Genomic DNA, 23,808 nt, shown 5'->3' with positions numbered 1-23,808 from the left:
AGTGTAAAGGGGAAAGGAAAGAATTAACAGCAAGGTGACAGTTGACAGGCCATTAGAAGCCCTTTCAGTCAGGGTTCACACACCTTCTTAATTAAACATCACATTTGAGTTATTTTCAAGGACTTTCCACATTCCCTTAAATTGAAGGACCAAACATGGCATAGTTTGAGACACGGATCAACGTTCATTATTGTTACACAGAGAATTTTTATAATGAGAACTAGCAGGTTTTCCAGAAGCTCGCAGACGAGAGTCTTGAATGTGTGAACATGTTTCAACTGTGCAGTTTAAGTAAAAAAAAGAAAAAAGAACTTCAATTTATTTTTTTGCCCAAAATATATAAATTCAATGTTTCCAGGTCATTTGCCCAGCGGCTGCTAAAGAGGGGATTGTGTCAGCCTGCAGGTAGCTTACATGAGTTCACTCTAGTGATTATAATGGACATTTACAGTTGCATATTAACATTCCCATGAGTGATTGGTTCACTTGAGTAGGTTTTTTCCCAGCCTCTGTGAGCACTGAATTTCATCAGTGTAAAATATGACCACTGTGCCTTAATGTCCAGTAATCCTCTCTAGCATTGGCAGCAGCAAGACTTCCTTTTCACTGTTACAATGTTTTTGTATTGCTCATATTTATTCATTTTAAGTCTTGAGAACACAAATGTTAGTCATCCGTTTCTTTCTCATACCCACTTTTACAGTCTGTGTTGAAATTGTCAACATGTTTACACACAATTATGTTTTCTGCCTGTTACACATTATTGGTTATTATGTTACAAATGTCACCTCTTTGTGAACACACTCATAGCTGGATTGGTCGATCCAGTTGAAAAGCACCTTTGTGAGGCCAGTTATCCAGGATGGCTATTTGTTAGCTTTAGTGGAGCCAGCTATCCAGGATGGCTATTTGTTAGCTTTAGTGGAGCCAGCTATCCAGGATGGCTATTTGTTAGGTTTAGTGGAGCCAGCTATCCAGGATGGCTATTTGTTAGCTTTAGTGGAGCCAGTTATCCAGGATGGCTATTTGTTAGCTTTAGTGGAGCCAGCTATCCCAGAGAGAGCCGGGCTGAGTTGAAGTGGCTTGGTGAGACAGGCCCAGGGCTAAGAGAGCTGTCACCACCTCTACTGCTGCATGTGTTCCAGCTCTGTCACACACACAATTGGGTTACTTTGGCCACAGCAGCACTGGAAAAATAGGTTAACATCTGTGTTATGTAAGCAAACTTTGTGTAATACAGACTCTGGAAATGTTTTTGTGATTTTATAATTTAGTGTTTTACCTCAGTATTGTACCCACACATTCATTTATATGACTAAAATGTACAACTCCATCTGTAGTGTGAAACACGTGACCATGCGTTTTGATATGTGAAAATATGTAGCGCTAGACCTGGTGTATCTGATGAGCTGCTGGAGTGACTTTTCTACCTACTCAGGATTACAAATACTGTATTTTGAATGGCTTTTATAAATGTAGACTTTTCTGAAATAGATTTCAATAAAACAATGTCACACATCATACACTCGTCATTCCTGCGTCATGCACACACAATTTGTCACACCTGCAATCTTGAAATAAGCACTTGTGCAAGATTGTTGTGCATCATCCTTTATGGCATTTCTGACATTTCATGCATTTTAAAACAAAAATAAATCAAACACAAAGGCACATCCACGTCTTTATTGATGAAGTGGCTATTATTATTATTATAGAGCTGTTTGGTAGCAAACATGCAATCTGGATGTAGCGCCCTTAAATACAAAGTGGACAAGGCAGTATAAATAATACAATGTGCACTGTATGGCATGTAAAATATATACTGTGTATATTTATATGTATAAAACATGCTTCTTGGTTAAAGGAGAGCACTCGGCGCACACACACATACACACACACACACATACATACACACTGTTACTCTCCACCTGCTATATATGCCACATACACACCACAACGTGCCCAAACTAGGAGTTTGGTTACTTTTAATACAAAAATATCAGGACAAACACTTTTTTTGGAAAGGAGAAAAAAAGAAGTTTCCATTGAATAGTGCTGCTCAGTTCTTCCAACCTATGGGATATCATGACTGTATACTTTTTGCCCTTTGTTTTTCTCTCTCTCTGCTAAATTCTCCAGAAATGACCAAAAAACCCACATTTGTTAACAGCAGGTGGATTTATCACAGGAGACATGATGTAGGCATGTGTGAGAGGCCTGAGGACGTTCACACAGGGAGGAGTCGTGACGAGAGGGGGCGGGGCTTCAGAGGCCTGAGGAGGTTCACACAGGGAGGAGTCTGACGAAAGGGGGCGGGGCTTCAGTCAACTAGATTTGGATGGAAGGAAACATACAATGCTTGTGTGTCGTCTCTGGATAATAAAAAAACAAACCCAGATGTACATTCAGACAAAAGAAGGAGCTGAGCTGAACGGTGCACCCCTTGGAATTCAGTAAACATTACCCTCATAACTTGCCAGTGCGGGTTTTTGGTAAGGGGAAGAATATTATGGGATGTTGTTGTGTCTGTTCATTCATAACTGTAATATTCATACGGAAACAAACCAGTGATTCAGAGCATGTCTAGAGTCAGAAATCTGAATAAGAGGCACTCGAGGAATTAACGTCCTCAGACCCTGGCTGGAAGAATGCGACACTCCTCACCGACTTGACAGGAAGTCACGGGCTCGTTGAGCCGAGTACCTTATTCCAGTTTCTGTGGCTCAAGCCGACGCGCGTCTGACAGCGGTACAGTGGGTAAGCAAGGAGCTCTCATCAGCATCATCTGACAGCGGTACAGTGGGTAAGCAAGGAGCTCTCATCAGCATCATCTGACAGCGGTACAGTGGGTAAGCAAGGAGCTCTCATCAGCGTGTTTGTAAAAAAAAAAAGGCAACAAGAGTTTGAATGAGCCGGAGTACAGTCAGATACCTGGGAACCTTGTGCAGGAACCTCAGCTGTACTTCAGACAATCTGCTATCCTGCGAGTGTAGTGTTTCCCAGCGGACCCTTCGCATTGTTCACAATCATTAAACAATAAAGACTTTGCTTCTTCTTCTTTTTTGGCCACAAGAATCCCCATAGGCGGAGAGGAACAGCTCTGAGTTTTCCTGTTGGTTCCTTCGGTCGACAGTGTGTCCTGGTCAGCAGTGTTGAGGTAAGTGCGTCCCCCCCCCGTCCTGCCAGGCATGGATAGGCTTTCTTACAGCTCTATTCTCTTCTCTTCTCTTCTGTTCTGTGGGAGCTGACCAAGCTGCCCCCCCCCCCCCCCCCCCAGGGGAAAAACTCTTCCCTTCTGTGGGAGCTGACCAAGCTGCCCAACTCCCCAGGGGAAAAAAAGATGGTTGCTTTGGTCAAGAGACCTGAGGGAAGAGCTTCTGCTAATAAGCTTTAAAAGCCAGCCAGCTTGCTGAAAAGATCACAGGTGCGGAGGCAGGCGAGCTGGACAGTCGGTACCCTCTGGAGTCCAGTGGGGGAGCAGGCGAGCTGGACAGTCGGTACCCTCTGGAGTCCAGTGAGCTGGACAGTCGGTACCCTCTGGAGTCCAGCGGGGGAGGACGAGAACGTCAGCAAAGAGAAATCAGTCTTGGAAAAAGCTCCCAGGCCGTGGCGGGACAGCGTGGGTCCGGGGGGGAGTGAAGTGGAGTCTGTGTCAGGGTGTCCATTTGCAAAACGAAGCTTCGTATCAGTCTGTGATTCAGAAGGAAACACCCCCCCCACCACCACCACCTTGACGTTGCACCACACTCCCAAGCAAGGTTAGCTGGAGGAGGAAGAGAGAAACAGACACAGGTTAGGTGACAATCCCAAATACTCTAGCTCATCATATAGATCACAGGTCATCTGAGAAGATCAGTCACACCAGTGGAAACAGTGTTCAATACCCCAGCCTTCATATTGTGTAAATACAGAATTCCTGTGTGCACTTGTGATTAAAATAGGAACGGACATGTACTTTCTTTCTTTTTTTACATCACAATGGTAATCTTAATGGAATGCACACTGACCTGTATAACCTCAATTCATTTCATTACACAGAAATGTTGATAATCTCTATCCAAATATTGAGATGTAAAGTGAAGATGTAGGTTGGAATAAGAGTGAATTAATCGTACAGACACTGATCCACATACCAGCTTCCAACACCCAGTGGTTATATTAGTGATCCCAAATACTACTAGGCGAGTCGCCATGTTTTCGTCACATTCAAGAAAACCCCACACCAGCACATGCAATGCATTGGGTTCAACATGCTATATATAGTCCACACCTGCATGTGACGCACTGCCGCCACCGCAAACTGCCAACCACAAGTGTGTGTTTGAAGATTTAGTGCAAAAAGGATTTTTGGGCTTGTAAACAAGCATACACACATTCAGGAATGGAGTGGTTTACAGGGAAACATCTGGGCAAAGTAAAAGCACCAAATTGGCCGTCATTTGTGCCAGTGTCCATTGTTGGAGTCTTCTCGCCTCATCCTGTAGCCGTTTGACCTGCGAGGGCTGAGGTCAGAGGTCAGAGGAAGCAAGTTCACGTCACCATGGGCCAGATTTTAGAAAATCTGTCTGGACTGGGATCAGACAGATTACACTTAACTTTAGAAAATCTCTCTGAACAGTGATGGACTGGGATCAGACAGATTACACTTAACTTTAGAAAATCTCTCTGAACAGTGACGGACTGGGATCAGACAGATTACACTTAACTTTAGAAAATCTCTCTGAACATTGACGGACTGGGATCAGATTACACTTGACTTCTCTGAACAGTGACGGACTGGGATCAGATTACACTGGACTTTATAGGTGTGTGCAGGGATGGCTATGATCTTAGGTTCAGCTAGATAATGGGTCTTTCAAGGGATGAAAAAATATTGAGTAGCAGAGGGTCTTAATTTAAAACACAGATTGCAGCCAATTACTATTCATCAACATTAAGATTTGATCTTCAGTGTTTCATTCGATTTAGAAAAATCACAGTAAATTGGGATTGTTGCTGTGTAAAACCAAAGCCTCGTGGAAACAAGCTGTTCCACTGCCTCCGAATTCACCACACTGCACACTACACACAGTTTTACCCTGTGCACTGCACACTACACACAGTTTTACCCTGTGCACTGCACACTACACACAGTTTTACCCTGTGCACTGCACACAGCACACACTGCAGTTTTACCCTGTGTGCCCATCAGAAATGAATAGAGTAACAGTCATCATCGATATCATCCAATGCCCAGTGCCAGTCCTGAAGACCCAAGTCCAGCAATCTGAAAGGGGACATTAGCTGTGATGGCCAGGTAAAAATCATTTTTCATAGGACAATAAATATAACATTAAGCGTCATTAATATGTCAACTGAAGCACTGGCTGCAGAACTCATGTTAAAGGAGCTCTTATTTGAAACAAGACAACACTCAGAGGAGAAAAACAAGTCTCTGAATTGTGGATAAAAGGCCAAATTTGATTTCCTCTACTAATACAGGCCAAAAAATAAACCCAAGAAAATTACAGTACTCGAGTGTTTCCCACAGAATTCGATCTGTCTGGGTGGTAACACCTTGACAAGCCTTGGCAACAGCATTCAGACCACAGAACAAAACCCACGTTAAGGGCTTCCCATGACAAGTAGAATTGATGCATTTTTCAATAAATACGTATGCATCATTGGATGGAGGCAGACAACACTGACCGATATGCGATTTTTAATTACGGTAAGTCCGAGATTGACCCCATATATTGTGGTCTAACCCTTGCCTGTGTGAACATTATCTACTGACCCAGGTTGTTACTTTCTAATCTAAACCAACTGCAAATCCATAACTGATCATTTTCATCCGAACCCTAAACCTATCCCTCGCCTTACTGGAGACTTCATGCGTAACCCTAAAGAAAACTCTTGTAAGCATACATTTTCAAACAATAGGGTGTTTTATTTTTGTCATTGAAGCCTTGGCAGAAAGTGACCCACACTGTTTGACCTCTGCTCCCTCACCTGCTCTTGCTGGGCGGGAGCTGTCGGCTGGTCCTCCTCATGGACTGGCTGGGCTGCACCTTCATGGAGGCACGGGGTGAGGAGCGGGCAAAGTGCTCGGGGGCTGGAGGCTTCTTGGGGATCTTTTTGACCAGGCGGCTCACCCACTTCTGCTGCTCCTCCTGGGACACGGCCAGCAGCAGCAGGTTCTTGGCGGTGGACACATCGTAGTTGACTGGCGGCGGGCGAGTAGAAGACAAGTGTTATTTAAATTTATTTACATTCAGGGTTCCTACACATTTTCAATTCAAACTTTTTCCAGATGATTTGTTTTGAAGATTGTGTCTGGTGTTCAATATGATTTGCGCAGATAGACATCTTGCTGCCCCTGCTAACTAGGTCATATCACTGTATAGATGACAATTGTTCTTCACAGTGACACATATATCAATATGTGAGATGATTGGCAGGGTTCATCAACAAAAACTGTGGAGTGTACAACATTAAGCTAGAATTATGTGTATCTGACCTGAACACTTTCCATACTTTTTCAGACTTTTTTTCAAATTCCCAAACTATTCAAGAGCTGGAAATGATCAAATAAAAATGTTTAATAATTTTCCAGACCTGTGTAGGAACTGTATATGGTATTTGAAGTGATTTTCTATGGAAGAGGATTAGATCATTGTGACATTGTTGACTTTAAACTCTGAAGTGGAGTGGGGCGCCCTACTTCGGCAGGGAGCGATGACCTCCTCCTTCTTGTCCATGTGGTCCTTGTGGCACTTGATGTGGCAGCGCCGGCACTCGAGCGCGGGCGGGGGCTTGAACATGTTCCACAGAGGCTTGGTGCAGGCCTCACAGTTGGTGGGGAAGTGGTAGAGCGTGGGGATGAACTCATGGCCCTTGTGGCAGATGTAGCTGGACTTCTCTCCGATGGCCAGCGGCTCCGGGAACTCGGACTCCTTCTTGCTCTCGCCCTCGTTGGCATAGAGAATCTGCAGGGAGGAGAGTAAAAAGACCCTCGCTTTTATTCTGAAGGCTTTATGTAATGCTCAAGGCTTTTATTCTGAAGGCTTTATGCAATGCTCAAAGCTAGTTGGGTTTTCATCAGTTGGGTTGAAACAAATAAACAGGCTGAGTATTGGGCAAGTTCATTTTCTTTCATGTTGGCCATATTTCATGCTGTCGAAGACACAAACACAGAAATGCATTTGGCAGTTTTATAATAGAACTATATCTAACAGCCATTATAACTACGATGAAAACCTTATACATGGAAGCGCTATGACATTTCTGGAAGGTTGTAGAGGAGAAATACTTTACATATATTTTGGCTGCAACATTTTACAGTGACCAAAGCCAGTTTGAACCTGCTTAGTTTAGTTCAGGGGTTCCCAAAGTTAAGAATTCCGCAGCCCACTTTGAAATCTGAAAATCTTCCTTTAAATCAGTAATCACAACTCTGATCAACACACGAGACTAAGATGATGCATTTCCCTATATGTCTTTTTTATATTAGGCTATGTATTTTGTATTTCATTAACAGAGCATGCGAACTTGGGCATAAGGGAAATTAATAATCCATCCACATACAAAACATTTCAGCAAAATACCCAAAAGCAGATTGCCAACATTTGCAAGTATTTGCATGCATAACACATTTGTTGGGACAAAATGTGATGAGCAACAGAAGAAATCAATCCACAAGCTATTCATGCTATAGGCTGTGAAAAATGCAACCTTATCTGTAAAGGGGAGACTGGTGGGTACCCATTGAACCAGTTTTCATTCAGATAAATTAAGCTGAGAGATCAAGGGTCCCCTTTTAAATATAGTTTTCCTTTGCCCAAATTGAACCTATGTTTGGAGCGTTATTTAGCCCCCTTCCCGACAAGCTAGCATGTTATGCTTGGGACCAATGGATTACGTAGATCTTCTAGTGTCTTGTGATAACAGGATCTCCACTGTAGCTTTAAAACTGACCCTGCTACAGCCATTTGATTGCCCGTGAAAATCTGGAGTGTTGGCAGACCACTCGCGGCCCACCTGCAGTACATCCACGGCCCACAGTTTGGGAATCACTGGTTTAGTTTAGTAGTTTAGTTATAAAGGGACAATGCACATCAATCAACATGGCTGCAAATGTGCCCCTTTTAGTTGGTTAGGTAATTTTTAACTGTAGTCCCTGGGCCAGGTGTTGATTGCCGGATAAAAACACAGTAGAAAACAATAACAAAACAAGCAATTAATAAGAGACAGTACACAGTAAAAAGCACATTACAGTACAAAGTTAGACTTCATGCATGCAGGCCAAGCAAGCAACCAGACGATACAGCCAGGCAGACACAAGCAACCAGACGATACAGCCAGGCAGACACAAGCAACCAGACGATACAGCCAGGCAGACACAAGCAACCAGACGATACAGCCAGGCAGACACAAGCATATAAGACAATGCAGCCATACAACCATACAGATAGACAATGCACCCATGCAGCATCATGACAAGACAGGAGAAAACAACAAAACAGAATCTGTCAAGAGAAACAATAACAATTAAGTGACATGCAGGCAGGAAAGCAGACAGACAATGGCTAATGGTTGTGTTGACACACCTGGTTATCTTTTAACCATGTTTTCATAGTTTGAAAGATTTGTACTATGTGTTGATATTGCGAATGTGTGGAGTTCCAGAAATGTTTGCAATGTGTTTGAACTATTTGTATTTCTATTGGCATTTATTGAATATTTTCATTCAGCTTTTCTAATACAAAATGAAATCTATCTATCTATCTTGAGTATCTATTTATATATAAATTTGGCAATGTGGGCAATGTTGTCTGTTTCAATTTTTTGGCCAGCAGCCACAGTAGTTGATGCCATCCACTACTATTACATTCCATAATCAAACATCCAAGCTGTGCTGAGTGACCTGGAAGATCCTGGGAATCTCTTTGGCGTCGGCCCGGTACACGTCTGTTTGAGTGACGGGCCTGACGTGGAAGAGTTTGCTGTAACGAGAGAAACAGGCTGGTGATCAACACACGTCACAACATGAAGATCCACATCTCTGCTCTACAGCAAAAGAGCTGGATGACTTACTCTATATCCAACACCATGTAGGGGATGGACTGCTCCTTGTCCTGCTCGCTGTTGTAGAACAGAATCTTCTTGCTGCTCACCACAACATACTACCATGACGGAAAACAGAACATCAGTTAAAGTGTTCTTCAGGATGACACTGTGTTTAGGGTTAGTTTAATAGTTGAATTGTTTTGTACCTTTTTCTCCCATCCAAACTTCTTGGTGTTGTTTCTTACAGGGAGAGAGAGCCATCCTTCAAGCCTTATTTCTGACACAGCGAGCGAGAGAAAAAGTTTTTCACGTCACTGATTTGATTCGACATCAATCCATTTCCATTAATGCCGAGTATCTTTGGAAATGGTTTGACATTGATACTGGTTCTGATAGCAGATCTAAAATGATACTTTTTGAGACCTTTCAACACATTCTGATGTCTTATCATTCATAAGGACACCAACATTTGGTATGGTACCAACAGTGATGCAGTGGCAATCTTTTTTTTTTAAGTGGGTAAAAATGGCGACCTGTAGTTGGTGATGATCAGGCAAACAAGCCACCAATATGAACACACAAAAATAAAAAATACAATAAAAAAATCTCTTAAAAGCATTCATTTATGCTTTAATTCTTTGAAACCCTAAACTGCATGCAACTTACACCAATGGATGCTACTTATAATTCAGGAGAGTTGACTGTACCTGTGAAGGCATCATCTGTATCAAACTCAGGCCCGCTGCTGACGCTGGCAGAGTCCATGGACTGAACACTGAGAGACTGCAGGAGGTTCCTCAGCTGCTCGATGTCACTGTCCTTGCTGTCCAGAGCCATCTGCAGCTCGATACGCATCACGCTCTCATCTGCTATTTGCTACAAATGCAAAATGACACGGAGAAACAAGTTCAGCCAGTTCAGATTCTGCCAAACTTGATCATCTGTCTGTTAGCATGTTGTTAGCATGTTATTTTGAAGAATCGGATGAAATGGCAGCACTCACAAGAAAGTTTTGATAAATTTAATCCTGCACAGCAGCAGAAACGAGTGCGCCTCAGCCTGATGGCTTTCCTCAATGTTAAATTAGATTAACATTGAACGTTGTCGTAATTTCAAGGTTCCAACCTGCTTTTACGTAGCTGATCTATGGTATGACAGGCTGACAACACTGATAAAACGCTTGTGTGATGGTCAACCTCAGGTTAATATTACATGGCTACTGTCTGTCTTCTTAATCACTTTCGAGTCCTAATTGCTAATAATGACAAAGTGAATGTTGACAGTGACGTAGTGGTTCTCTATTATTAGATGTATTCAAATTATCTATTTTCTGGCCACACCATATGTACACAAAGTGTCAACTGCAACCTACTGTAGGTCCAGGATATCTTCAAGTTTCAATTTAAGACTTTTCAACACCAGCTAATAAAATCACATCAATTTTGCAACAGCTGACTTATCAGAGTATGTGTATATAATATGACTTCACCAGAAAAGCAGTGCACCAAAAAAAAAAATCAGACCTGTAACACTGAATTTGAAACACCATATATACGGTACACTGTATTCAAAACAACTCAGCTTGAGTTTAGATCTGATTTAAGATTTTATTTTCTTTCTTCTTCAGGACCTGCAGACACCCTGATCCTCACAGACATATGTGATGCAAGCTGGGTTCTTATTGTGTGGTGGTGTGGCAGCTGTATGTACTGCAAGTGTGTGCAGTACTGACCGCCTGCATGTCATTGATCTCTCTCTGGTACTTGATGATGGTGCTGTTGAGCTTCTCCTTCTCCGACCTCAGCTCCAGCTGCAGCTTCCTGTTCTCCTTCTCCTTGCGCTTCACGTCCGTGTCGTTGCGACGACTGCCTCCGCCGCGCATTTCTTTCCTGTTCATGATCTCTGCTAGCTTGTTGACGGCCTGCGGATGGAAACCAGGAAGTGAGAAGCTTCTCAACCATCTAAGTGAATTGAAAGTGTTCTGCCATTCTTTCCTAAAGATCTTTGGATCTTTAGGATTTGACTAAAGCCAAAAGATCTACGCAGAAAATTAAGGCATTCCCGTTGCAAGGCTGCCCGTCTAATGATTTCCAACTGGATTAAATCTGCAAGTGTACACTCGCTGTGTGTGGTCAGCTTTGTGAGAGCGGCTTTCTCATCAGAGTTTTATAAACATCTACCTGGGTTTTCAGCGTCCTCTCAGACTGCAGCTGCTTCTCAAAGGTCTGCTTCATCTGGCTGATCTGCTGCTCCCAGTCCTTCGACCGCTCCGAGTCTGAAAGCACAGAACAAAAACGCAATGAAAAACGATGACAGACATTTTATTTGTTTGTTCGCAGAGATCGCAACGATGGAGTTACCTTCTAAGATCTCCTTCAGTTTGTTGTTCAGCTCCTCCTTCTCATTGGCTAGGTTGGCCACATCGCTGGTCAGTGTGCGATTGGCTTCCTCCAGCTGCACGGGACAAGGAATATTGTCACATTCATTCACTATATTGTGGGCGACTATCGGCAGTGTTTTAGGTTACAAAGGTCAATGCATTAATGCACCAATCCTCCAATCCTCCTTGCTGAGACGCAGACATTAAGTAAAAAGTTTTAACCAGTATGTTACTATCTAAGATGCCTACAATTTGATTTGTGAGCACTTCCAGGTTCAATCGGTGCACTTTATTATCGTTTATTTCCACTTATTATAGTTTCCATTTCCATAATGTCTATAAGTAGATTGGAGAGACACTGCGGTTACACTTTGTTGTTAATGTGTGTATGTAAATGCATGTCTTGGCTGCTCAGATCTTCATTGCGTTTTGGCTGCATTCACACATTTTGGCTTTATTCCATCTTTATTCTGATCAATCAGGACACATATAAAACAAGTGGGCGGGGCTACATAAGGTGTATAAAACCAGATGGAAAGGGCGTCACAGACTTCCAGCTCCACATGTGGCCATGTTTTTTCTGCCACCATCAATGAAATCAAATTAATCTCATTTGATGATAAAGTTGTGGCGCTCATTGACTTGCCGGAAAGAGCTGTTAAACCTGGCTACAGTACAAAACCCATTCAAACAACAGATATCTCTCATCTGGACTCGGCATGAGGTTTGGCGTGGTGTCGATGTGACGCACCGAGATGATGGTGATGTCCTTCTCGCCCAGCTCCTGGCGGTGGCGAGCCATCATCTCCTTCAGCTCCAGCTCCTTCATGATCTTCTCCTTCTCCAGGTCAGAGTACTGCTCCTCGGCGATGGAGCGTGCCAGCTGCTCCGAGTCCGCCTTGGTCAGCGTGATCTCCAGCTGAGCCGCCAGCGAGTCCCTGGAGGAAATATCCAGATATTAGGAAAAGAGTCAACGATGATTCAGATCAAATGTATTGGGATAATTCCCCAGAATCCAAGTGCAGTACAGTAAATAGTTATTTCCAAATATAACCACCTCTCCTCCTGTAGCTCCTGCAGAGACTGCTGCATGTCTTTGTAGAGCTTGTTCTTCTCCTCACACTCCTCCTTCAGCTCACGAACTTGGGTCTTATATAGTGTCTGGAAAACACAGGAAACATGTCAGATACATCTCGCAGTCACAGGTAATACATTAATATAGTCCATGAAACAGCTCCTAACTCACATAGTCCCCATAAAACCAAATCTCCATAGAGACTACAAAGAAAAAGAAAGAAAAGCAGAAGATACAAGAATACAATGTATCACCAGAAAGAAATGCATTTCCTCTGTAATAATGAATGTATCCACTTCAGCTTCCTCAGCAAAACAGACACAGCACAAAACCACGTGGTGCTCATATTATCATAAAAATACATAAAACAATAAAAAAAGGCATGAATGTTCACTGAACACTGAAACCAAACGGACAATTACACCGTTGGTCCATTACAACCCACACACTCAGTAAAATACTGAAGCCGTAATACAATAAGCTTAGTCATTTTACATCAACACGTCCAATTACAGAGCAGAAAATAGACTCACAGAGAAATACTGTTCAGCTTCTAACTGGTCTTGGAGTTCCTTCATTTGCCCATCTGTGTCGTGTCTTTCTCTGTGGAGAAAAACAAAGATCATTTCTACGTGACAAAGTACAAACGACGCACATTTCCACATATACAAAATTCTGTTGTGTTGCTAATGTGAGACCAGTTCATTATAGGGCTGCAACTAACCATTATTTTCATTACGGATTAATCTGGCGACTAAGCGATGAGTCATTTGATGGTTTAATGGTTGCAGCTCTAGTTGATTATTTCACAGCACAGGGAGGTTTCCCACTCAGGAACATGAAAGAGACATACAAAGGAGCCACTAGCCTAGTCTAGATGTGAGAGGTGTGCTGGCAAACGAGTCAAAGAAATACTGACTTGCGCAGCTCTTGGTTCTGTTTCTCCATGCTCCGTTTGATGTCCAGAAGGTGATTGGTTTCCTGCTTGAGTTGTTTCTCGGAGGTCCGCAGAGCGTTGAGCTGCTGGTTCTGGGCCTTCAGGTCATTCTGAATAAGACTGCGCTTCTGGGTCTCCTGCTCGATCCTCAGCGTGAGGTTCTTCACCTGGAAAGGAAAGAGAAGAGAAGAGAAGAGAAGAGGACGGGAGGGAGAAATGAGGACTAACCATGGCTGTGTTTACTTGCAGATAGTGCTTTATATCCCCATTAAGCTTTTATTTGGATTAGACATTTGTACACAACTTTAATGACCTGCTGTGAAACATCCATGTTTGTACATTGAAAGATGCTGGATCTGAGCCACTTGTACAATTTGGATTCTTGGCTTCATAATATGATCTCTTCAGAACTTTCCATCACTGACTTAGTCAAAATCTACAGAAACCCGGTGTTTTGCATTTTGCAAAAAAAAAAAATAGGAGAGGGAAAAAAAGAACGAAAATCAAGCACTTCAGCACTGCCAGCTGAAATAAATCACTATTGCCGTCTGCCATTCAAACAACCAAGAAGATAGTTCAATTTCCTCTTCACCACAGACGTGAGAGGACCAAGGGCAATGATCTTTAATGATTTTGCAAAGCTGAGCTTGTTCAGACTGCAAAAACTAAATGAGATAGCTTGCTCCTTGCTTACATGTCGCAGTTTAAGATGTTTACATGCGCCAACATGCCAGATATCAGAATATCCCTTGTTCCTTAATACAGGTTCCATAACTAAATAAAGTCTGCACACTAGTTGTTGTTGCTGGGGGCAGCAACAACTAGTGTGCAGACTCTATTTTGTTATTGTATGTTGCACTTCATCCTGCACCTAGTTTTTCACTGTCTGGATGTGTGTGCCTTTTCCTTCCTGCTTTTCCTCATACAGGTTACTCATAACCAGTGATAAGAGCTTATCCAGGTTATGGTAAACCGGTGGGGTATACAAATGGTCTACTTGAGCATCGTAAATATGAACAGAGAACTTTGATGCTTTTCAACCAGCTCTCTATCTATCAGAAATCGGGATACAGTGTGAAAAACAACAGCAGGTTTTTTTAACGCTCTGTCTCTGGGGGGCGGCTTCAGTATCTGCTCTACTTCCGCGAAACAGTGGAGGTTCGAGGAAGAGTGCAGATCTTGAAGGTGCGCTTGGCTGTTATTCGAGCTACAGATTGTATTGACTAATTTCTGTATGCACGCCTCCATGGGCAGTCATCGAGAGCCTTAAGTAGGGATGGGGCCGATCCGATCCAATATCGGTATCGGGTGCCGATATTGGCACTAATTCACGGACCGGATTGGGGGGGATTTTTTTTTTTTTTTTATCTGCAATTCCAGCGCGGGCCGCACAGGGGGCGCTGTAATTTACCCATGTATAATAGTATCCTTCTTTGCCTTGTATATTTTCTTAATTTTGTCTTTTTTTTCTTAACTTTTTGCAAGGTAGATAAAAAAAAAACACATCTATAATTGGCCAAATCTTTGCCTATACTGTATATTCAAGAAAAATATTGGTATCGGCATAATATCGGTATCGGCAGATATCCAAATTCAGGTATCGGAATCGGGAAAAAATGTGGATCGGTGCATCCCTAGCCTTAACAAACCATAACGAGCCACACCAGCTGGTGGCCGGCAGAGAAATGAGAAGCTCTCAGTGCAAGAAACATGGAAGTAAACATTTGCATAATACTACCGACAATGTAATGATACAAAGCTGGTTGAAAAGCAGCAAAGATTTCCTTTAAGGGAATATCAAAACATAGCCAGTGCTGAAGAGTTAAACACACACACACACACACACACACACACACACACACAGTAACACACACACATACCTCCTCAGTGAGGCGGTCCTTGTGTCGGCGGAGCTCTTCCAGTTTCTGCAGGGCCTGTTTGTAGTCACAGTCCAGCATGCTGCTGTGCTTCTCCAGCTCCAGCATTCGGTTCTCCAGCCGCATTTTGGCGGCGCGTTCCTCCGCGAGCTTCTGCTCCAGCTCTGGATGGGCGTGAAGCACAAGAGAAGCGGGTGAGGAGGACGTGTTGACACTAGAGAGAAGCCGGTGAGGACGACATGTTGACACCGGTACATTTTTACCGGCACGGCACCTCATTCACATTATATAGCTAATGGGGAGAGACTGTAAGGCGGATGGAAAGCAGACGCATCAGAAAAAAACAACGTGCCTGCCTTGTATTGAGGCAGAGTGCTTTCAAAAGTTGGGGAAAAGTTCAACATGAAGTTGACCCCTTTTTTGTGACTTGACCAAAGACAACAAAGACGACATTGTTGACATTGTAGCCAGCTGACAGTCTACAAAAAACAATGGACATTTGGTAGTAGTGGTTACTCTGATGATCCAGAGTCAGTACAGAGCAAATTGGCTGTGTTGCGGGAATTTCTGGTAAGTGTCAAGAGTTGGACAGAAGTAAGTGCTGTTTGTCTAACCTTCGCAAAAACACGATCGCACAGGAAATCCATCTTGCCGCGCTCCAAGCTATTGGTTTAACTCTGTCCCGGACGACGTGAGGGAGCCCGTGATAGACAGGTGGTTCATCCAATCATGCGACAGCTATTTTTGAGCACGTCTGCCCTTTTCAAAACAGTTTCCAAAGACGAGGTCGCAGATGGTTCTGTGAACAAACCAGCTGGTAGCGTCATGTTGCCGTTTGTCGGCAGTGATTTGAGACAGCAATTTCAGGCAGCAATTTTTCAGTTAAGAAAAAAAGAAAGAATAGTGTGTGCAATGTGCATGGCTTTGGAAGGTTTGCATTGGAAAACAGTGGAGAGGCATGAGAGATTGAGGTGCGTGCAGTGCTGGTGGGTGAAGGCAGGAGATGCCAGTACATGAGCCTGGTGTGAAGTGACATCCCTCTCCTTCACAAGATCTCTAAGACCTCTCAATGTGCAAAGTGGTACAAACTAGAAAGGAAGTGAATGTTGAGGTGAAGAGAGAGGTATGGGAGGGAACAGCCATCACCCGCTTTGTCCATGTGTTTACCAGTTAAGGAGTGAATGATGATGAGCTTACCCAGGGGTTCCCAAACCCGGCGCAGAGAGAGAGAACCTGCTGTTAAAAGTGGGGGAAATCTAAGTTGCTGCGCTGTTCTTAACACGTTAACTGCCAGCGACGTATGCATACGTCAAGCAGAATCCAACCGTTAACTGCCAGCGACGTATGGATACGTCAAAAAAATCGTTTTTTTTTTTTTGACGGTGGATCCTTGATCTGGCCCTTTTGCATCTTCTATTATACTGTTAGAGCCGCCGGGCGTGTGCAATCCATTCCGCCGACCCACTGAGTGGCGACGGTGCTCAGACTATTGAGTGTTGTTTGGCCAGAAACGCACGCATTCCAGCTGAGCTCAACCGAGGACCCAGAAGCGAACGAGCCTCATTCTCATACTGTAGGCGAAAACCTTTCACACGGGCGCACGGCGGTGGGGGCTTCCACAGGTGGACTGGGTGGAAAGCACACTTTGAAGCGCGCAGCATAAGCCTAGAGTCACACAAGGCTTCGTCAAAGCTCTCAACCGAAAATCCAAGAACGGATTAAGCCACATCCACGCTCGCCGACGAGGGACCGCCAGAGAGAGGCTGCTGCTCACTGCTCAGACAGGCAGGAGAGACTGGCTTGTGACTGACAAACACGGAGACACGCCCACGGAGGGAGGAGTTGTAAGGAGAGGGGGTGCGGGTGCTGCTATGGAGGAAATTACTGTTCAGAACTATATTGTTTATGTCTGATGTCTCACTGATGCCAAAAATAAATGGTTAAAGTGACTGTTTGATATTGAATTTCACAAAACTGCGATTATCTCAGCTTTTTGTCTCAGACGCTGAAACCATGCTGTACTCAACGGCTAATATCTACATAACTACTAACTCTACAAACTAACTCTTTTAGACAGAGAAAGCACACATTCTATTAGTACTTTTGTGAACTTTGTGTTGACAAACTCCAAGCAGAAAATTATCCTTGGCTCTTGTAAAATGAGCCAGAATCCTCAAAAAAACCCTCTGGCAAAAGCTACCTACAGTAAAAAAAAAAAGGCTGGCAGTGAATGTGTTAAGTTCAATGGAAAAATTTGAAATTTGTCAGAAAGCAATCTACTGTATACTATCAAATCTTTTTGGAAGTTGATTTTATTTCTTATTTTCAGTCAAACAAACTGATCTACTGAGTTTACTGTATATATAGTGCAATTAATAATTAATTAACAACTAAGATGGTAGGCTGCGGCACATTCGGGGTGGGTGGGGTGTGGTCGTCGAGGGGGTAAATGTTCCTCTATCAAAAAGGGGGGCCTGACAGAAAAGGTTTGGGAGCTGCTGTCCTTACCCTTCATGGACTCGGACTTGGCCCCCTCGATGGTTTCTGTGATCTTGCTCTTGTCGGCCAGCCGTGCTCTGGTGGCCTTGTGGGAGGCCTCCTCCTGCTCCAGGCCCTGCTGCAGCACCTTCAGCTTATAGGTCAGATCTATCTCCTTGTTGCTCTTCTCCTGTACAGAGAAAAGGGGGACAAAGGTAGAAGATGGAGAGCTCATTCCTGAACGATCTAAGATATATGTGATATTGTGTATTATGCCGTGGTTTGATTAGGGTGATTCACAGATTTTAAAGTTTTATTATGCCTACAACTTAGTCAGGCATATAGGAGAAGCGAATGTGAATGAGCGAATCAAGGCAGTAAAGTCAGTGTGTTCTTGCAGTTTACCTTCTCCAGATCAGTGAGTTTCTCCTGGAGATGTCTCTTTTCAGTCTCGGCTTTGGACACAGCCTGTCTCGTCTGGCGTACCTCTTCCTCCAGGCCAGAAATACGTCCTGCAAGCAAAGATCAAGGTTGAGAGACAAATGCAGATAGGTACACAGTTAGCAAAGTTTATATACACACACATAATATTAGATTATATATATATAGATAGATAGATAGATCGATATATATAGATATATATACACACACACACACACACACACACACACACACACATACATACATACATACCTAAAGCACATGCAAATAACGTAGTAGGAAGTGTTGTAGCACTTCTTGAATTCTTTCACTTTTTCATGTCTCATTAAAGTAGACATGAGGACACAAAATCCTTCCCATAAAAGACCTGAGTGTGAGTGTACAGCAGGGATACTCAACTTGCTTTGCCCGAGGGCCACTTTTGTGAAATGATAGAAGGCCAGGGGCCAGTTAATAAACAAACTATATACATTTTTCTGTAGCGGATTATAGGTTTTTGGGGTGTCAGCCGGAGTTTAGTCTGATAATGTTGTGCACACCGGATAGTTAGTTAGGTTAGTTAGTCAGGGGTGAAGAGTGACTGGCCCAGCTGACCTCTCATGAACTCCATGCATGTGATCCCATGCAGAACATCTCTCATGAGCACATGAGCACACTATGCTGCTGGTAGCATCATGAGCACATGAGCACACTATGCTGCTGGTAGCATCATGAGCACATGAGCACACTATGCTGCTGGTAGCATCATGAGCACACTATGCTGCTGGTAGCATCATGAGCACATGAGCACACTATGCTGCTGGTAGCATCATGAGCACATGAGCACACTATGCTGCTGGTAGCAGAGTCATGAGCACATGAGCACACTATGCTGCTGGTAGCATCATGAGCACACTATGCTGCTGGTAGCATCATGAGCACATGAGCACACTATGCTGCTGGTAGCATCATGAGCACATGAGCACACTATGCTGCTGGTAGCAGAGTCATGAGCACATGAGCACACTATGCTGCTGGTAGCATCATGAGCACACTATGCTGCTGGTAGCATCATGAGCACATGAGCACACTATGCTGCTGGTAGCATCATGAGCACATGAGCACACGATGCTGCTGGTAGCAGAGTCATGAGCACATGAGCACACTATGCTGCTGGTAGCATCATGAGCACATGAGCACACTATGCTGCTGGTAGCATGAGCACATGAGCACACTATGCTGCTGGTAGCATGAGCACATGAGCACACTATGCTGCTGGTAGCATGAGCACATGAGCACACTATGCTGCTGGTAGCATGAGCACATGAGCACACTATGCTGCTGGTAGCATGAGCACATGAGCACACTATGCTGCTGGTAGCAGAGTCATGAGCACATGAGCACACTATGCTGCTGGTAGCATGAGCACATGAGCACACTATGCTGCTGGTAGCATCATGAGCACATGAGCACACTATGCTGCTGGTAGCAGAGTCATGAGCACATGAGCACACTATGCTGCTGGTAGCATCATGAGCACATGAGCACACTATGCTGCTGGTAGCATGAGCACATGAGCACACTATGCTGCTGGTAGCATGAGCACATGAGCACACTATGCTGCTGGTAGCAGAGTCGTTACTTTGACAATGTAGTATCTGTTTTTCCTTTTTCCTGTGTATGAGCCTGTTTTTGTTTTTATGTTTATGTTCTGAAAACTGTAAAATAAAACATATAAATATATATATAAAATACTTTTCCTCACTTTTGTGCATTTTCCAAAGATATGGAAATTACAAAGAAAGAAAATGACATGCATTTCCGGACATGTCTAAGCACACTGTGATTATAATAATAAAAAGAAGAAAAACAATGTAGCCCCTCCTCCCACCCATCTGGTCCCCGTGCGTGTCTCTCACCCACCCATCAGGTCGGTGATGGTCTCAGAGCCCTGGCTGTGCTCCCTCCGCTCGGTCTCCAGGGCGGCCTGCAGGCCGATGCACTCCTTCTCCAGGCTGAGCTTGCTGCGCTCTAGCAGGCAGCACTTGTCCTGCAGCTCGCGCCCGTTGGCCTCCAGCTGCTGCAGCTGCTTGCTGCTCTCCGTCTGGGCTTTACGCAGCCTGGCCGCTGCCTCCGACTCGGCCCGCAGCAGCGCGTTGGCTTCCTCCAGCTGACAGGGAACACATTTAGGTTCAAAAGGCTTTAGAAAGGAGAATAGAATGTCTATAGAGACTTTCCCACTGATGCTGTTGACTAATTGATTGTGGAACAGGTCCTAAAGTGCAATACAGAGCCGTATAATAGAAGAGTTCCGACATCTCCATTCACTCCAATGGACCAGTTTTTTACTCTCAAGAGTTCCAGGAAGTAAGGTCCTGGATTAAGCAGCACTGTCGAGTTGCAGCAAAATAGACCGTTTGTGTTGTACTCTGAAAGGGTTTTTTCCCCCTTGAATCAAATTGTACATTATCAGCTTTATTTTAGCATGCAAAAGTAGCGCGAGACCCATTCCTGGCTGTTCATTGGCTAATGAGTCTCGCATTTTGGTCCTCCGCTGATGCCACTCTCTCTCTAGAGGACAGTAGTGCAATAGGGTGACTTGAACAAATCACACTGTACTGTTGCCAAGACAAATGTGATTGGTTAGTCAACTTGGATACTATTTCCATATTCCAATTCTCCACCATAACCCTAACAACAAGGGATAGGCTATAAATGGTACATGTTTAGATGTAAACAGTACTGTGTTTAAGCTACTGAAGATTATTAGGCTTGTGTTTTGGCAAAGCGTGTTATAAACAGAGTTCTTCTGGGTTAGTCAAAGACAATGATTAATGGAACCTGAAAAAACTGAAAAACAAATGGAAACAGCACTACAGTTGAGGCTGCTCAGTTTTTTGTTTGAAGATCAGTTAGTGGTTTGTGTTAAGTTTACTCATTGCAGCCAAACCCATTTTCAGAGTTAAGAGTACGGAGTCCTGTAATATACTCACACTCACTGCAAGTACTTCTACAAACTGCTATCTTGCAGTAAAGTACGAGACCAAGCAGTTACTGTACAATACAGCAACAACAGCATTAGTGTATAGGGGCATGCAGTATTATACAGACATTACAAAATGAAACTCAAGGACTTTCAAGCACTTTTTCAAGCACAATTTTTTCCCCTAACCCTATTTTAAAGGACTTCACACAAATCAAATAATTTTGATTGTGAATGGGACGGGAAAATATTTGTCTAAAGATTGCTTTGACTTTGAACAGATGCTCATACCTCAGTAAGCGCCTTTTGTCTTTTTAATACCAACTTTGGTGAAAATAGAAGACGTGACATCACTGACAGACAGCTTTATGTGGTTCATGTGAAATTCCAGGACTTTTAAGCACCTTGTTTAAAAAAAGGGGCTATTTTCAAGGTATTCCAGGACTTGCATTTTTTTTCTCTAAATCCAAGCACTTCAAGCACCTTGGCAGAACCCTGATTACCGGTATATCTCAACATTACTGCCCACCTGAAGCATTACAAGCTCTATTTATAGTGAATGTCATTCAATAGATTTCTTACAGGATAACATATTACTACTACTAAAGCTGTGTTCACACCAAGATATTTATTTTTCGCTCTGTCGCTTGATTCAACCCTTTGGAATCGCTCTGTCGCTCTGTTTAAATCGCTCGTCAACAGGCACAATAATTGACAGGGTTATAACGTTACGCAATGTCATGATATTTGTCCACTACGAGCCACCGTCATTGTTTACAAGCTAAAGCCTATCAGCGTGCTCCTAATGCGAGCTCCATACCGGTAGGACAGACTTCACTTCATGTCAGCTGTCAGCCTGTCAATGTGGCTTGTTGCCACACAATAAACCAGCGGTTTGTTCCAAGCCAGTGTGATCCTTGACTCGCTCTCACACGGCAGCCAATCAGCGTTGAACAGCGAGCGACTGATGCCAGCGTAATTTAGCTCGAGTTGGGATATTTCATCTGGGGCGACGAGCGTATTTTCTCCCTATCGCTCTGTCTCTGCCACTCGGACGCCCAGCGATTTTTCTCCCAGGCGAATATACGCTCAGTCGCTCGTTTGCATTGACTTTGTATGTAAACTCGACGCCAGCGAAAAACTTTAATAGGTCGGTGTGAACGCAGCTTAAGTAGGCATCTTAAGTGACTGACCTGTCTCTGCAGGTGAATGTTCTTCTCATTGTTAATATGGGAGTTCTGGTTTCTCCTCTTCATGTCGTCCAGTTGGTCTCGGAGGCCGTTGACTGCACAACAGAGGAACACAGACACACAGACAGACAGACAGACAGACAGACAGACAGACAGACAGACAGACAGACACTTTTAGGGTCATATTCAATTCAATCAAGCCCAGAGAGAATTTCCTTCAGAATTTGAAAATGGGTGAGCTTTTACAGCAGTAAGGCTCTTATATCGTCTCTATAACAAAATCAAAACAAAACATAAGAATTCTTTAAAAGTGAAATACACACAGGTTAACCCCAACCTTGGTGCACCTACTGAGAAGAGAAGTGAAAATCTCAAACCTCCCACAGGGTAAACAGAAAGATATATAGTGCTGTACATTTTAAACGCATCATAAAATATAATGCCTACTGGTGTGTGGAAGCATTAGGGGGGAAAGCAAAGTTAAGATTCAAAGTTTATCTCCGAGGTATTCTCTAGGTACCGTAAATTCCGGACTATAAGCCGCACCTTTTTTCCCGTTTTTTGGGCTTTTTTGGCCCCTGCGGCTTATATAACGGTGCGGCTTATCTATGGATTTTTTCAACAAAAAAAAAAAAAAAAAAAAAAAATCTCTCTTTTTTAGCACTCTTTCTAACTATAAATCCACTTCTGTTTTAATTTCCTCTCTTGCCCTCTTTTCACCACACTGTATGACACTGTATGACACTGTGTGCACTGTAAAAAAGAAACACAGGTGGTGTTGTGTTATGTTGTTTTGTTGAAATGTTAATAAATGGGAGCTTCCTCAAACAGCCATCTCTTTCCCGACAATCCCCTCTGTGCATGAACCCTTACATATGGTAATTAAACATTAAAACACAATAAAAAAAAAAAAAAAAAAAAAAAAAAAAAATACCATTAAAACAGCCGCGGCTTATAGTCCGGTGCGGCTTATATATGTAAAAAACAGTCAACTTTGCAGGTGCGGCTTATACACCGGTGCGGCTTATAGTCCGGAATTTACGGTACTTATAAAAGGTACTTGTAAAACTCAGGTATTTCTCCTTTATTCTGATCTTTTCTTCACTGAAGTGTCCACATGAACGTATTCTCATTGTACTTTGTAGTAGTACAGTGATTGTACAGTGACAATAAAGTTGCTTACTTAGAAAAACATCAGTGACACAAACATGTTACAAGAGATATCAAGTATGGTATTTTACATATTACACAGACAGTGAATGATTCCACAAAGCAAGAGAAGAGTAGCTGTGTGAACGTATGCCTCTGGGAAGCAGGTTCAGGCACAGTTTGAAAAATCCCTTTACTTACAGCAACTATGAGAACTGTTATTTCTCCTATGCTCTACTAGTCTAGCACCCAGTGTTTTTTCGCCAGTTGG

The 23,808-nt window shown here is 43.3% G+C and overlaps 1 protein-coding gene across 2 annotated transcripts in view; it reads right to left on the bottom strand.

Annotated features, from left to right (window-relative positions):
• Positions 1-3,303: 3,303 nt before the first annotated feature.
• rock2a (rho-associated, coiled-coil containing protein kinase 2a) overlaps positions 3,304-23,808 on the bottom strand; it is a 76,148-nt gene continuing 55,643 nt past the window's right edge. Inside the window, exons 14-33 of one of the 2 annotated variants that reach the window (XM_083633664.1) lie at positions 22,392-22,483; positions 20,139-20,385; positions 18,201-18,307; positions 17,826-17,985; positions 15,321-15,481; positions 13,423-13,607; positions 13,037-13,106; positions 12,486-12,589; positions 12,180-12,366; positions 11,409-11,502; positions 11,229-11,323; positions 10,781-10,969; positions 9,756-9,924; positions 9,255-9,325; positions 9,076-9,164; positions 8,906-8,984; positions 6,704-6,968; positions 5,992-6,205; positions 4,374-4,502; positions 3,738-3,763 (exon numbers count right to left, since the gene is read on the bottom strand). In XM_083633664.1, the coding sequence (XP_083489790.1) occupies positions 4,436-4,502; positions 5,992-6,205; positions 6,704-6,968; positions 8,906-8,984; positions 9,076-9,164; positions 9,255-9,325; positions 9,756-9,924; positions 10,781-10,969; positions 11,229-11,323; positions 11,409-11,502; positions 12,180-12,366; positions 12,486-12,589; positions 13,037-13,106; positions 13,423-13,607; positions 15,321-15,481; positions 17,826-17,985; positions 18,201-18,307; positions 20,139-20,385; positions 22,392-22,483 (2,645 nt within the window). In that variant the 3' untranslated portion in view covers positions 3,738-3,763; positions 4,374-4,435. Of the gene's footprint in view, positions 3,764-4,373; positions 4,503-5,991; positions 6,206-6,703; positions 6,969-8,905; positions 8,985-9,075; positions 9,165-9,254; positions 9,326-9,755; positions 9,925-10,780; positions 10,970-11,228; positions 11,324-11,408; positions 11,503-12,179; positions 12,367-12,485; positions 12,590-13,036; positions 13,107-13,422; positions 13,608-15,320; positions 15,482-17,825; positions 17,986-18,200; positions 18,308-20,138; positions 20,386-22,391; positions 22,484-23,808 lie in introns of both variants that reach the window. The other variant, XM_083633663.1, reaches the window with a different exon arrangement.

The sequence above is a fragment of the Poromitra crassiceps genome (assembly GCF_964638095.1).
Source record: "Poromitra crassiceps genome assembly, chromosome: 3".
Taxonomy (NCBI): Eukaryota; Metazoa; Chordata; class Actinopteri; order Beryciformes; family Melamphaidae; genus Poromitra; species Poromitra crassiceps.
Note: the sequence above shows the minus strand (reverse complement) of the source record. Positions and strands in the feature narration are given on the sequence as shown.